Below are 15,574 nucleotides of genomic sequence, written 5' to 3'. Positions count from 1 at the left end.
CCTCACGCACTCTCCCGGTGGACGAGGCTTCAGGTTCTCAGTAATTGCGTTGGACAGAAACGTCAATTCCTTTCTGGGTTAAATTACAAGGGAACACATTATGACAAGAGGAGCGACTTTGACTCTTAAGGACGCCGTCAAGATGGTCGATACTCGTCAGGCTTTTTGGGTAGTTGCTCTTATTTAAGGGATTTTCTTTCGTCTCTTTAGTTTTGTGGGATTTAGGGAGTTACCTTTTTTAGAGGGATTTTTTTGTCTTTTATTTATTACTAGGGGGATTTTTTTTTACCTTTCTTAGGGTAGAAACTTTTGTTCAAGGGATTTTTGGGGTGGATTTTAAGAATTTACTTTTGTTTAGGATATTTTTGGTGTCGCTTTTGGTGTTCTAGGAGACTCTCTCTCTCTCTCTCTCTCTCTCTGGTACACTATGAGACTATCTCTAGTGAGTCTTACTATCTCTCACACGCCTTGCCTTCTATCTCGTCTCGGAGCTTTGTAAAGGATTAAAACTTTGGGCGTTATTCTCTTGTTTTGGGCGCGCGCTCTTTACTTCCCGCGCTTTTTTACCCAGGAAAAATTTTGCCCGCGATTTTTATCAGTTGATGATTTTCCCTTTTTTTCCTGAATTGGGTATTATTTTTCGCGCTTTTTTATAATTTTTTGGGTGAGGAAAATATATTCGCGGTTATTTTCGACAGTTGATGCACTTTTTTTTAACCTGAGGAATGTTTCGCGAGTTTCTTTTTTTATTTATATTTGGGGAGATTTTATTATTTTTATTGTGGAAAATATGTTACTTGGGGATAATTTTTAGCGCTGGAGAAAAATTACACAGGGGAAAATTTGCCACTAGAAAATTTTGCGCAGGAGGAATATTGCTCGGGAAAAAAACAAACATTACGCGGGAAACATTTTACGCGGGAAAAATATGGTGCTGGTAATTTCTAATCGAGTGGCTCTCAACGGTATAACCCTGATTGAATGTTTTTACACAAGGTGATGATTATACTGTGTGAGAGGAAAAAGAAAGGAGAGGAGAGGAGAGGAGAATTAGAGGAGAGGAGAGGAGAGGAGAGGAGAGGAGAAGGAGAGGAGAGGAGAAGGAGAGGAGAGGAGAGGAGAGGAGAGGACCGTGCTATACATTGAATGAATCACGTGAAGAAGAGAGATTTTGACTCATAAATAAGACGGAGGAAGATGATTGATGGAGGAAAGAAAGATGGAAGGAAGTAAAGGACGTAGGGGAAGGAAGAAAGGAAAAAAGAAGGAAGGGCTGTCGGAATATAGAAAGTAGGGAAGAAAGAAGGAATGAAAAATGAAAAATAAAGAAAGGAAGGAAGTAAAAAAATAAAGGAGAGATGGAAGGATGAAATAATGGAATGAATAAATGAATAAAGAAATGAAGGGAGAAAATACAGTTAGATACAAGACAGATGATAAATGACTCGGTATAAAAGTTTGGCGCTCAAGAGATTGAAGTCTCTTGAGCGTCTCTTCATTTTATCTCCAATGTGTCTCTTAACAAAATCTCAAACAATCTCCCCAACAAAAGTAAAAAAAAAACCACTATCTCTACCTTTTATCTCTAATATCTCTCTAACCAAAACCTAAAAAATAAAACCCCTTAACCAAAAAATCCAAAATATTTACTACAAAAGGTAAAATTCCCCAAAATAAAAATATCACAGAAACAAGAAAATGTTAATATAGTTTTCTCAGAGTTGAAAAGAAAATGCCGCGTCGCTCTAACGCGGATCCCATGTTCTGTGAGGATTTGCAACGAGACAATGGAAGGGGGGACGACTATATCTTCCTATTGGGCGACCGAGGGAGTAAAGCTGAATGGGGAGAGACGGGGAGGGCAGGGATGGGGAGAGGAGGAGTTGGAACGAGAGAGGGAAGATGGAATGGGAAAGGAGAGAGAGGGGAGATGGAATGGGGGAGAGGAAGAGATGGTAGAGGGTGGACTAGGAGGAAATAGGAGAAAAGAAGAGGGAAGAAAAGAAAGGAGAAAAAGGATGGAAATGAAAGAAAAGAAAGAGAAGGATAAGATGTGGAATAGAGGAAGAAAGATATGGTATCAAGAGGAAGGAGGTAGGGCAGGAGAGAGAACCAAAAGGAAATAGGAAAAGGTATGAGAGAAGAAGGAAGGAAAGGGAAAATAAATGAGAGACAAGATAAAAAGGATAAAGAAAGGAAGATATCTCTAAGTCTCTTTAGTTAGATGGATGAGGTTTAGATGGACCTGAGCCTCAAGATGGATGATGGATGAGTGTGGGAAAGGTGGGTTGGTGGATGAGTGTGAGGGGGTGGGTTGGTGGATGGATATAGTGGATGAATAGATGAATGAATGAAATGGATGGATTGATGGATGAAAAAGAATGGAAAGGAGTGGATGCGGATGGGAAAGAGTGGATTGATAGATGGAGATGGATGAAAGTGGATAAGAGTGATAGACAAGCAAACAGACAGACACACAGACAGAGAGAAAGCTAAAGAAGAGAAAGAGACAGAGAGAGAGAGACAGACAGACGGGGACAAAGAGGTAAAGAAATTGAGACAGAAAAAGTTAAAAAAAGAGAGAGAGATATAGAGAGACAGAGACAGAGAGACAAGAGAGAGAGATAGAGACATTCCTGGCCCAACACTACCGTCTCAAGATGATAAATATTACATGTAATTTGTTAAAACATCTTGACTTCAACCCCGGGTGAGAGAGAGAGAGAGAGAGAGAGAGAGAGACCTTTACTTCTCTCTATCTCCTCGTCTCTCTCTATTCCTCCTTCTCTCCCTCCTAACTCCCCCCCCTCTCTCTCTCTCCCTCTCCTCACCCTCTCACTTCCCTCTCTTTCCCTCTCTACCCTAACAGCCCTCACTATCCCCACCTCACGTAGACTCCTCAACCATATACGACCAAGTTCCATCATTATAGGTTAGGTTAGGTTAGGTTTGGTTAGGTTAGGTTAAGTTAGTTTTGTTTAGGTTAGTTTTGGTTAGGTTAGTTTGGTAATATCTGATTGATAACACACACACACACACACACACACACACACACACACACACACACACACACACACACACACACACACACAATACAGTATATCAGACATAATTAACATGCAAATACACATTATACAAACATTTGCAACATTTTAATACACCTCAACATCTCTTTTGTCCATAACATATGAAATAACATGCAAATGATCATTATGCTAATACACCTGCACAATTATTACAGGTAGATGCCATTTTTTTTATTATTTTTGCAAGTTATTAATGTGTGTATTGTGTTTGGTTGTGTGTTTGGTTGTGTGTTTGGTTGTGTGTTTGTTTTGTGTTTGGTTGTGTTTGTTGTGTGTTTGTTTTGTGTTTGTTTTGTGTTTGTTTTGTGTTTGTTTTGTGTTTGGTTGTGTTTGTTGTGTGTTTGTTTTGTGTTTGTTTTGTGTTTTAGTTGTGTTTTGTTGTTATGTTTTGTTTATGTTTGTTTGTGTTTATTTTGTGTTTGTTGTTTTGTGTTTTAGTTGTGTTTGTTGTGTGTTTGTTTTTGTGTTTTGTTTTGTGTTTTAGTTGTGTTTGGTTGTGTTTGGTTGTGTGTTTAGTTTGTGTGTTTGGTTGTGTTTGGTTGTGTTTGTTTTGTGTTTGTTTTGTGTTTTTGTTTTGTATTTGTTTTGTGTTTAGTTATGTGTTTTGTTGTGTGTTTTGTTTTTGTGTTTGTTTTGTGTTTGAATTTGTGTTTGATTTGTCTGTTTGGTTGTGTGTTTGGTTGTGTGTTTAGTTTGTGTTTGGTGTGTTTTGGTTTGTGTTTGGTTTGTGTTTGTTTTGTGTTTGGTTGTGTTTGGTTGTGTGTTTGGTTGTGTTTGGTTGTGTGTTTGTTTTGTGTTTGTTTTGTGTTTGGTTGTGTTTGGTTGTGTGTTTGTTTTGTGTTTGTTTTGTGTTTGTTTTGTGTTTATTTTGTGTCTTTCTGTTTGTTTTTGTGATTTTAATTAATATTCATTATCTGTCTATTTATTTCTTTGTGTTTCTATCTATCTATCTATCTATCTATCTATCTATCTACCTATCTATCTATCTATCTATCTATCTATCCACACAGCCACCATCCATTATCGTGGACAAATCTCCCGAGGGAAAAAACCCTGACCAAGAAAACACACAATGGCGACACTTTCTTTCCCTTTCACAAAAATTCCATCCAGTACACCCAGTTACGGAGAAAAAAAACCCATTATAGGAGGAAAATAGGGAATAGGATGTTTAATTGTGATGGGAATAGGGAATGTATAGGCTTTGAGTAGTGTTAAATGGGTGTGAGTGAGAGTTGTGTTGGTCGGAGCTCACCCAGGGTTTGTTTTGTTCCAGTAATATTTCAGTGATGACGTTAGAGGGTTGAATTTTGTTGGGTATTGTGTTGTCTTTTAAAAATTGGGTTAAATTGGTAGTTTTTGTGATGTTTTTATTTAATTTTTTGTTAATAATTGGTGGTTGTAAGGAATAAAGAGCCTAAGGGGTAGATAGTGAAACATGGGTAAATATGTCCGTAGAGTTTTACACATTATATTATTTTACTTTATTTTGTTGTTATTATTATTATTATTATTATTATTATTATTATTATTATTATTATTATTATTATTATTATTATTATTAAAATCAAAACACACACACACACACACACAAGAGAGAATCACTTGTGTGTGTGTGTGTGTGTTTGTTGGTAAGAGTTTATTGGTTTAATAAAACATAATTAATTGTTAAGTTTGTTGGGTAAAGTCTCTCTCTCTCTCTCTCTCTCTCTCTCTCTCTCTCTCTCTCTCTCAAAACTATCTATATTTTCGTTTGGTTTTAAAAGTTGGTAAAAAAAAAAATCTATTAACTGCTACGGATAATTAGGAGTCGTTAATGAGGTGGTGATTAGCGGCGGAGTTTGTGAAATAGTTTATATTGGAAAGTTATAATTGTGTTTGTGTTGTAATGATAATATTAGTGTGTGTGTATGTGTGTGTGTGTGTGTGTGTGTGTGTGTGTGTGGTGTGTGTGTGTGTGTGTGTGTGTGTGTGTGTGTGTGTGTGTGTGTGTGTGTGTGTGTGTGTGTGTGTGTGTGTGTGTGTGTGTGTGTTGGAGAGAGTGTATATACGTTGGAGTCAGAGTGTGATTAGTTGAGTCACCTGTCTGACTCACCTTTCTCTACCAGGTACTGACTCTCTCTCTCTCTCTCTCTCTCTCTCTCTCCCTCTCTCTCACACACCCTCATCCCCTCATCATTCAGGGTATGATCGAGGTCCTAAAATACTCAGGTATCCTAAACTCTCTATAGGATGTCCTTAAAGATCCTACGACCCTTCAAATTTCCGTCCCGTCTCCAGCAAAGGATATTAATACCCTCTTCTCTCTCCTTCATCCTAGAAGTGAACAGAAATTCCCTATGATCCTTGAGTCTGGTCCTAGAGTCTAATAATGAAATCCTTCGAGATCTTTTGAGCACTGCGATGTTTATCTCCTCTCCTACCCATCCTTTACCATCACTGAAGGATACTAACCCATCCTTCCGTCTCCTCCTATCCTTCCTACCACCACTGAAGGATACTAACCCATCCTTCTCTCTCATCCTATCCTTCCTACCATCACTGAAGGATACTAACCCATCCTTCTCTCTCATCCTATCCTTCCGACCCATCCTTTATCACCACTGAAGGATACTAACCCATCCTTCTCTCGCATCCTATCCTTCCTACCACCACTGAAGGATACTAACCCATCCTTCTCTCTCATTCTACAGGAGGTGAAAGAGGTCCAAGGATCGTGGAGCATCCTAAGTCCATCGTGGTGCCTCGGGGAGATCCTACCACCCTCAACTGCGCCGCTGAGGGCATTCCTGAGCCCAAGATTACCTGGTTCAAGTGAGTCACCTTAATTAATTGTTTACCTGTTCAATGATCTGTTGCCTTACCTGTTTAATTATCCTTTTATTTACCCCTTAATTACCTGTTTAATTACCTTTTTTTTACCTGTTTAATTACCTGTTTGTCAGTCCAGGTGAGTTAAGGTGTCTCTATATAAACTCAATAATTAACTACACGAGAAAAAACAAAACAAAATTTATCAAAAATAAAAATTCAACTTTGATAAAACACCTCAAATGTTTATCAGTTTCTAAACATTTTTTCATATTTTATTTATTTTTTTTATTCTTTTTTTGGTTGGGAAGGAAAGTTTCACCAAGTTTGAGTCCCGCTTGATCACACACACAAAATTCTCTCTCTTGTAAATGTCAGCGTCTTGCCTCGCTCATATTACGTCAGCCTTTAAATGTCAGCCCAGATCATACATACACCTGGTTATGTGACAAATACCTGGTTATGTGACAGAAACACCTGGTTATGTGACAAACACCGACAAACATGACCTACAACATTACACATTTGACTGACACGTTTCAACTCCTGATTTGATTCGAGTTAAGGCTTTAAACTCTCATTTGACTTCGAGCTGAGCATTTATACAGCCTCGCATTTGACTTCTAAACATACTTGCTTGTATTTAATTAATTCACACACTTGTTTTAATTAAATTCACCAACATGAATATTATTTTTTATTATTTCTCGAACTATAGTTTCTCATTTGAACTTAACTCCAGAATATAATAGCTCATATGACCTTATACTCATATATCCTCATCCAATCAGCGTTCAGGTACAGATGCTCAATTGAATGCCAGATATACTTACTTAATTAACTACTCACACATACCTAATCATCAGGTACAGTTACTCATTTGATTAACGATTCGTGATTGTAAATTAGGGGAAGGAGGGATATGATTGGAGGAGGGAGATTGGAGGAGGGAGATTGGAGGAGGGAGATTATGATGGTTGGAGGAGGGAGATTGGAGGAGGGAGATTATGATGGTTGGAGGAGGGAGATTGGAGGAGGGAGATTAATTTCCCTAATCCCCCAAATCCCGACCGATAATTCCCAAATTCGGAGAAGTAATCCCTAAATCCCCCAAAAATACCGTAAACCCACAAAAAATATCCCAATAATAATCCTCTTACATTAATCCCACAATAATCCCTATAGTATCCTCATATTAATCCCTACGTTGTTCCCCCCAATATAAATCTCCGAAAAAAATCCCCCTGTGTCCATTCCAAAGTAATCCCTCTATAATTATTTGTATATTAATCCCTACATAAATCCCCCTTGTATTAATCCCTCACTAATCCCAATTTTAATCCACTATCAATCCCTATAATGAGCCTAAAATAATATCCCTCAGATAAATCCCTCTATATTCATTCCCTTTATGTTAATCCTCTTATATTAATCCCACACAGTAATCCCACACAGTAATCCCTCTCGTGGCTCCAGACGACAGCAAACTTTGGGAACTTGTAAAGGTCATTCGAGGGATTATTTTCCCAGGGATAAAGTTCAGCCAGGTGATGTGACCTTCTGAGGGAGGTAGGGAGGGAAGGAGGGAGGAAGGAGGAGGAGAGGAGGAAGGGAGGAAGGAGGGAGGAGGGAAGGAATTAAAAATGCTACGAAAATATTATTCATACTGTAACTTTGGTGTTCGAGAAGGAAGAGAGGAGGGAAGGAGGAGGAGAAGATAAAAAGAAGGAAGGAAGGAAGGAGGAGGGAAGAGGAGAAGAAGAATGGAGAGAAAGGATGTGAGGCAAGTATAAAGGAAGGAGGAAGGGGAGAAAGGAAGGAAGGAAGGAAGGAAGAAAGGAGAATCAGTAAACACACACACACACACACACACACACACACACACACACACACACACACACACACACACACACACACACACACACACACACACACACACACACTACATCCTTGACCACCGAAGGGTCAAGACGTACCTGGCGCTCCTCTCGGAGCAGCCAGGTCAACTGCTATGTTGGCCCATACCAACTCCCTCCCCTGAACCCTCCTCCCCACCGGAATATCAACAAGTTCACGCCAGAAGTTACTATTTCATTTAGGAAAGAAATGGAACCAGTGTTAAACAGAGGTGAACAGTGGTGAACAGTGCTTAAGTCAGTGAGAACAACTCAGCAGTAACAGTGGTACCCAAGTTGACCTTTCACACAGTGAGGTCCCAGGTACCCAGTGATAACGGCCCGTGAGACCCAACTACCAGCGATGTGTTAATTCGTCTACGATAGGAAGGCCTGGAACCACACCTCACTCATATAACACCATCTGTGAGGGAATTACTACACCACGTGAGGCCCCTCATAACACCATATGTGAAGGAGTTACTACACCACGTGAGGCCCCTCATAACACCATCTGTGAGGGAATTACTACACCACGTGAGGCCCTCATAACACCATATGTGAAGGAGTTACTACACCACGTGAGGCCCCTCATAACACCATCTGTGAGGGAATTACTACACCACGTGAGGCCCCTCATAACACCATCTGTGAGGGAATTACTACACCACGTGAGGCCCCTCATAACACCATCTGTGAGGGAATTACACACCACGTGAGGCCCCTCATAACACCATTCTGTGAGGGAATTACTACCACGTGAGGCCCCTCATAACACCATCTGTGAGGGAATTACTACACCACGTGAGGCCCTCTAACACCATCTGTGAGGGAATTACTACACCACGTGAGGCCCCTCATAACACCATCTGTGAGGGAATTACTACACCACGTGAGGCCCCTCATAACACCATCTGTGAGGGAACCACTACACCACGTGAGGTCCCTCCTAACACCATCTGGGAGGGAGTTACTAACTACGTTTTTGCTGTTCAACACCTACATTAATCTGTATGTTCACTGTATGTTCCTTTACCTTTCTCTAATGAAGGCTTTTGTTAAACCACCAATGTATGTAATAAGTCATTTATGCCCATGTATATTTTCAGCCTCGGGCTGCAGAACTTTTCAATAAACCGTTAATTATTATTATTAATTATTATTACACACACACACACACCACAAATATCCATAATTCTCACTAGCTAAAACACCTCTTTTCCCCTCCACCACCCTCACCCCTTCCTTCCCTCTTACCCTTTTTCTCACCCCCTCTACCCTTCTTCCTTTTCACTACTCTTCCTCACCCCTTATCCTTCTTTCCCTCTTCCTCACTTTCACTCCTCCTCTCACTCCTCACCCACTCCTCACCCCTCACCCACCCCTCACCCACATCATCCATCATCCCAGACCTCATCATGTCACCTCTCTTATCTTTCCTTCTTATCTCACGTCTCCAGATAAGGGAGGAAGGAATAGGGGAAGGAAGGTGAGAAGTGGTATGGAGGAGGGGAAGGAAGGGTGAGATGGTATGGAGGAGGGGAAGAAGGGTAAAGTGGTAGAAAGGTTGGAGGAAGGAAGGTGAGAAGTGGTATGGAGGAGGGAGGAAGGGGTGAGAAGTGGTATGGAGGAGGGAAGGAAGGGTGAGAAGTGGTATGGAGGAGGGGAAGGAAGGGGTGAGAAGTGGTATGGAGGAGGAAGGAAGGGTGAGAAGTGGTATGGAGGAGGGAAGGAGGCACACACACACACACACACACACACACACACACACACACACACACACACACACACACACACACACACATTATACTTACATTAAAATAACATCATTAAAACACAATAAACCACAAACATAAAACAAGAGAGAAAAACACAAGAGACTTAACGAACCATCAAACGAGGTCGTTAATGTGGTCGTTGTGTCGTTAAGAGTCGAGGCTTCAATTCTTACTTTAAACGAACGATTCTGGGTACAGTAGTGGACTCTCTCTCTCTCTCTCTCTCTCTCTCTCTCTCTCTCTCTCTCTCTCTCTCCCTCATCGGCCAGATCTTAACTCCTGATAAGGTCTGATAAGAAATGATTTCCCTTGGGTCAGGTTTTTAATATTTCTGATAACAACTAATTTCCCAAAAGACTTAACTAATATATATATATATATATATATATATATATATATATATATATATATATATATATATATATATATATATATATATATATATATATATATATATATATAATATATATATATATATATATATATATATTTTTTTTTTTTTTTTTTTTATAATGACCAATTAAAACATAACTAAGACTATTTCCCTAAAACTAGCCTAACCTAATTAAAAGTAAACCACTAAACCAACCAACCCTTTCCTAAATAAACGTAAGGTAACGTAACCACAACTACCCATCAACAGGGACGGGATGATGGTGTCCACGTCACAAGAGGATGGTCGCTCTAACAAGGTGCTTCTTCCCCGCTCCCTCTTCTTCCTCTCCATCAAGCAGGGCAAGAAGGAGAGTGACGCCGGGGTCTACCAGTGCGTCGCCTCCAACACCAACGGCAGAGCCACCTCCAACAACGCCACCCTCACCATCGCTAGTGAGTACCCAAGTCCTGTGTTTGGTGGGTTAGGTTAGGAAGGGAGGGAAGGGAAGGGAAGGGAAGGGAAGGGAAGGGGTGTCTTTGGTTACTAAATGGTCTCAATACCGTCAGTCACACAGACGTTCTCACAACAATTAAAAGGGGAAATATTTGTCTCACGGTCGACCCTCAGAGATTAAGGCTCCTGGCAGAGAACATTTGCATAGAATTGGTTGAGAGATGAAGGAGACAGGGGGAGATGAGGAGGAGGGGGAGATGAGGGGGAGGGGGGTGGGGGGATGAGGAAGAGGATGAGCGAGAGATAAGAACAGACGAGTGAGAGATAGTGAGAGATAGTGAGAGACAGTGAGAGGTCTCGTCACAACTCATAATGAAATAACTTTTTGAGACTCTTCACCTGTTATAGAATTACAGGTGAGATAATTAATACGAGATTTATCAGCATCAAGAGACAACTGAGAGATAATGAGACAATATTGGTGTTTGTTTGTTTGTTATTACGATAGATAGATAGATAGATAGACAGTTGAACGAAACTTAGGTCACACACACACACACACACACACACACACACACACACACACACACACACACACACACACACACACACACACACACACACACACACACACACACACACACACACACACACACACACACACACACACACACACACACACACACACACACACACACACACACACACACGTGGCTGAGATTAATTACTAACATTCCTGAGGTCCTGTTACAGTCTGTCTGTGTGTTTGTCTGTGTCTGTGTTTGTCTGTTTGTTTGTCTGTTGTTCCTGTCTCTTTGTTTGTCTGCTGTTTGTTGGCTGTTGTTCCTGTCTCTATTTCCTTCCCTCCCTCTACTCCGTCCCTCCCTCCCTCCCTCCTTCCCTCCCTCCCTCCCGCCACTCCTTCCCTCCCTCCGTCCCTCCATCCCTCCCTCCTTCCTCCCTCCTCCCTCCCTCCCCACCCTTCCTCCCTACCTAGATAAATAATCGTCCCAATAATGAAATAAAAGTAATAAATGAGATGGTTGGCGGAGAGTAACTGGCGCCATTATTGTTCTCTCTCTCTCTCTCTCTCTCTCTCTCTCTCTCTCTCTCCTCTCTCTCTCAAGCCTCATTCGTTAACATTCCCTTCCTATTCGCCTTCCCCTCTCCTCCCTCTCCCTCCCTCACTAGAAAGAAAAACCTCCCTATCTCGTTATCTCCATCACCTCCTCCCTCCCTCTTCCCCACCCTCCCTCCTCCCTCCTTCTCCTTACCACCTAATCTCACATCTTCCTCCTCCTAACCACCTCTTCCTCTCCTCTTCTTCTTCTTCTCCCGTTCCTTCCTCCTCTTTCCCTTCTCCCTTCTCCCTCTCCTCCTCTTCCCTCTCCTCCTCTCCCTCTCCTCTTCTCCTCCCTCTCCTCATCTCCTCCTCTCCTCCTCTCCTCCTCCCTCCCTCCTCCTCTTCCTCTCCTCCTCTCCCTCGTGTTTTATTATTACACTTTTATCTACATTTCTCTCTTTTATTTTTCTCCTCTTTATGTCTTTCGTATTTTAGTGTTGATATTTTACGCTTCTCTGGTTATCTCCCTCTTCTTTCTTTCTTCTTCCTTCTTTCTTTCTTTCTCCCCTTTCTTTTCTTCTTCTCTCTCTCCTCCTTCATTTACTTCCTTTTCCTATCCTCTGTTTCCTCTCTCATCCCTCCCCGTCCCTCCTCTCCCTCTTCTTCCTTCCCATTCCTTCCTTTTTTCCTCTCCTCCTCTCTCCCCTCTCCCTTCCTCCCTCTCCCTTCCTCCCCTCTCCCTTCCTCCCCTTCCCCCTCCCCTATCCCCCCTTACACACACACACACACACACATTGTATCTCATTAAAACATTTCGGTCATACTCGACAAAAATACTTAAACAAAAAATGCTGGATTCTGTCTAGCCTTAGAATTTATGCATCAAGGAATTTATACTTTTGTTGAGTATTTTACCACCGTTTTATAGTCGCTGTTTTGGGCAGTGAAGAGAATTTTTTACTTTTTTTAGTCGACTTTTTTAATTTGGGGAGATTTTTTATAAATTTTGGGGCTGTTTTTTATAATCTTTCGTAACCTCACCTAACCAAACCTAACCTAACCTAACCAAACCTAACCTAACCAAACCTAACCTAACCTAACCTAACCTAACCTGAGGCTAACGAGACAAAACAAAAAACAATTAATTTTAGGGAAAAAACAAAAAATTCTCCCGTGTAAAAAGAGAGACTCCAGGAATGTGTGGGGGAAGAATCTCTCACAGAGTCTCTCACAGTCTCTCAGGGTCTCTCAGTCTCACACGGTCTCTCTTAGTCTCACACAGTCTCTCAGAGTCTCTCAGAGTCTCTCGTGGGGGCTGAGAGGGAACTTTTAGCAGCTTAAGTGGCAACATGTGTCAGCTAAAACTTGTGTTAAGCTCGTCATATGTCGCCCAGTGTCCCAGAGGTGTCCCAGAGGTGTCCCAGAGGTGTGTTACAGTGTTCCATATGTGTCTCGGTGTCCCATAGGTGTCCCAGAGGTATGTTACAGTGTTCCATATGTGTCTCGGTGTCCCAGAGGTGTCCCAGAGGTGTCCCAGAGGTGTCCCAGAGGTGGGTTACAGTGTTCCATATGTGTCTCGGTGTCCCATAGGTGTGTTACAGTGTTCCATATGTGTCTCGGTGTCCCATAGGTGTGTTGCAGTGTCCTTAAGATGTCCCTAGTGGTGTCCCAGAGGTATCTACAATGTCTCCCAAATGTCCTAAAGTTTCTAAGCGTGTCCCAAAATGTCCCAGAATGTCTTACAGTGTCCCAGAGTGGCTGTAGTGTATACTGAGTGGTTGTTATTATAAATGTTTACACTGAGTCTTGAAGGAAAGTGTGTGTGTGTGTGTGTGTGTGTGTGTGTGTGTGTGTGTGTGTGTGTGTGTGTGTGTGTGTGTGTGTGTGTGTGTTTCATGAATTTCTTCTGGCAACATTGGGAGTAGTTTTGTTGTTGTTCAGTATTTTTGGAGTCAGATGGTGAGTGGACCATTCCCAGGTGAGGTTATTAGGTAAAGTTAAGGTCATTTGGGCTATTAGACACGGCCCACTAACTACCAGGGTGACACTAACTACTTAATAGCCAGGGTTGTCGGTGGTTACAGAGGCATTAACTACCACAGTGTCACTAATCTACCAGGGTGACATGAATTATCACAGTGCCACTAATTACTACAGGGTGCCATTAACTACTACTACAGTGCCATTAATTATCACAGTGCCACTAACTACCACACACACACACACACACACACACACACACCAACTACAATAACAAAACAAAACTCCCTCCAGCATTTACTAATTATAAAGTAAACTCTGGAAGGTAAATGCCACACGATCTCATATGAAGAAAAATTCTCAGACATGTGTGTAAACTTTCGTAGGCAAAAAAGTGTGAGTTTGGCGCAACACAACTTTGGCCCAGAGATTTCAATGGTGTCGCTTGGGCTGTATATGTTGCAGTCATATGTTTAGGGGGGAAGGGGGGAGAAGGGGTAGAGGGGGAAGGGTGGGGAGGGGTGGTAGGCACGGGTGGGGGAGAGGAGCCTGGGGAGGTGAGAGGAGGGAAAAGGTGGAGGAGGGGAGGGTAGAAGGGGGAGAAAGGGGAAGAGGGCAGGGGCAGAAGAGGGGAGGGTGGCAGAGGGGGAGGGGAGAGAAAGGGATGTGGGGAGGGGGAGGAGGGTCGTACATGTGCTATGTTGTGGAAGAAAACGACCCTCTGTGAACTCTGGTGGAATCTGGGAACTGAGTACGACTTGGGGGTGGGGTGTTATTGTTGGGGTGAAGAGGTCGTTTAGGTGTTATCTAGCTGAAGAATACGACCTATAGGAACTGTGGAAGAGCCCTGGAACTGAGTACGACTAGGAACTACTCACATCGAGGGGATGGGGGTCGTACACATCTTATCTTATTATAGAAAACGACCTTAGCAAACTTAGAACGACCTGAAGCACAAAGCGACCTCTTAAACTAGACACGACCCAGAAGGAGTATTCGTGACGACAACTATTCCACAATAATGGTCGTAGAGGTCGTGCTAGTCGTCGTCTTGTCCATAAAGTCTCGTTATGTGTCGCATTATGTGAGAGTTTACACAAAGGAGAGTCTTTCTGTTATTGTGAGTGACTGAGTGACTACAATTATAGGTGAATGAGTGATTGAGTAGTTGAGTGAGTGACTGAGTGGCTGAGTGAGTGACTGAGTGGCTGAGTGGCTGACTTGAGTGACAGAGTGACTGAGTGGCTGAGTTGAGTGACAGAGTGACTACAATTATAGGTGAATGAGTGATTGAGTAGTTGAGTGAGTGACTGAGTGACTGAGTGGCTGACTTGAGTGACAGAGTGACTGAGTGACTGAGTGGCTGAGTTGAGTGACAGAGTGACTGAGTGCCTGAGTGAGTGAGTGACAACAATAATGGGATCGATTTTCATTTAAGTCTCTCGTTAAAGCTCGCTGGACGCTGTCAACCTCACTACAACACAACCCGGAATATACCATCATCCTCACAGGGTTAGGTTAGGTTAGTTTAGGTTAGGTTAGTTTAGGTTCGGTTAGGTTAGTTTAGGTTAGGTTAGTTTAGGTTCGGTTAGGTTAGGTTAGGTTAGGTTAGGTTAGGTGTACATGGCTCCCCAGAATGTGTGTACACCAAGAAGGACATTTAACATTCTCTCTTGTGTTCTCAGAATGTATAACTATGAATAAAGTCCCTCATTCAACATTCATATGTGTGTGTTGACAGAGTTACAATATAATGTAGGAAAAATATAGTGTAGTATATCAGTGAGTCTTAATGTACAGTTTGGTTAGGTTAGGTTAGGTTAGGAAAGGCTAGATATTATTAGGTTACGTTTGGTGAGGTTGGGTTAAGTGAGGTGGGGCGAGGTGGGGTGAGGTTGGGTTAGGTTGGGTGAGGTTGGGTTAAATTAGGTCAATACATACACACTATCTATCAATGTCTCAGCCACCGACACAATCCTCAACCATCCGTCTTCGTGTTTATAGAAATATTCCTCTGATATCTTAGACCTGACAGTTACCTCTACTGACAGCTGTTGACTCGTGTGTGTGTGTGTGTGTGTGTGTGTGTGTGTGTGTGCGTGCGATATGGGTGTCTGTTGGTGAATCTGTGT

The 15,574-nt window shown here is 42.0% G+C and overlaps 1 protein-coding gene across 1 annotated transcript in view; it reads left to right on the top strand.

Annotated features, from left to right (window-relative positions):
• Positions 1 to 5,772: 5,772 nt before the first annotated feature.
• Positions 5,773 to 15,574, top strand: part of LOC121860398 (roundabout homolog 2-like) — a gene marked incomplete at its 5' end in the record, with an annotated part of 81,083 nt that continues 71,281 nt past the window's right edge. Inside the window, 4 exon segments of the mRNA XM_042357520.1 lie at positions 5,773 to 5,900; positions 10,214 to 10,398; positions 10,808 to 10,815; positions 12,929 to 13,052. Coding sequence (XP_042213454.1) covers positions 5,773 to 5,900; positions 10,214 to 10,398; positions 10,808 to 10,815; positions 12,929 to 13,052 — 445 coding nt within the window.

This window comes from Homarus americanus, unplaced genomic scaffold (assembly GCF_018991925.1).
Source record: "Homarus americanus isolate GMGI-L3 unplaced genomic scaffold, GMGI_Hamer_2.0 scaffold52839, whole genome shotgun sequence".
Lineage (NCBI taxonomy): Eukaryota > Metazoa > Arthropoda > Malacostraca > Decapoda > Nephropidae > Homarus > Homarus americanus.
Note: the sequence above shows the minus strand (reverse complement) of the source record. Positions and strands in the feature narration are given on the sequence as shown.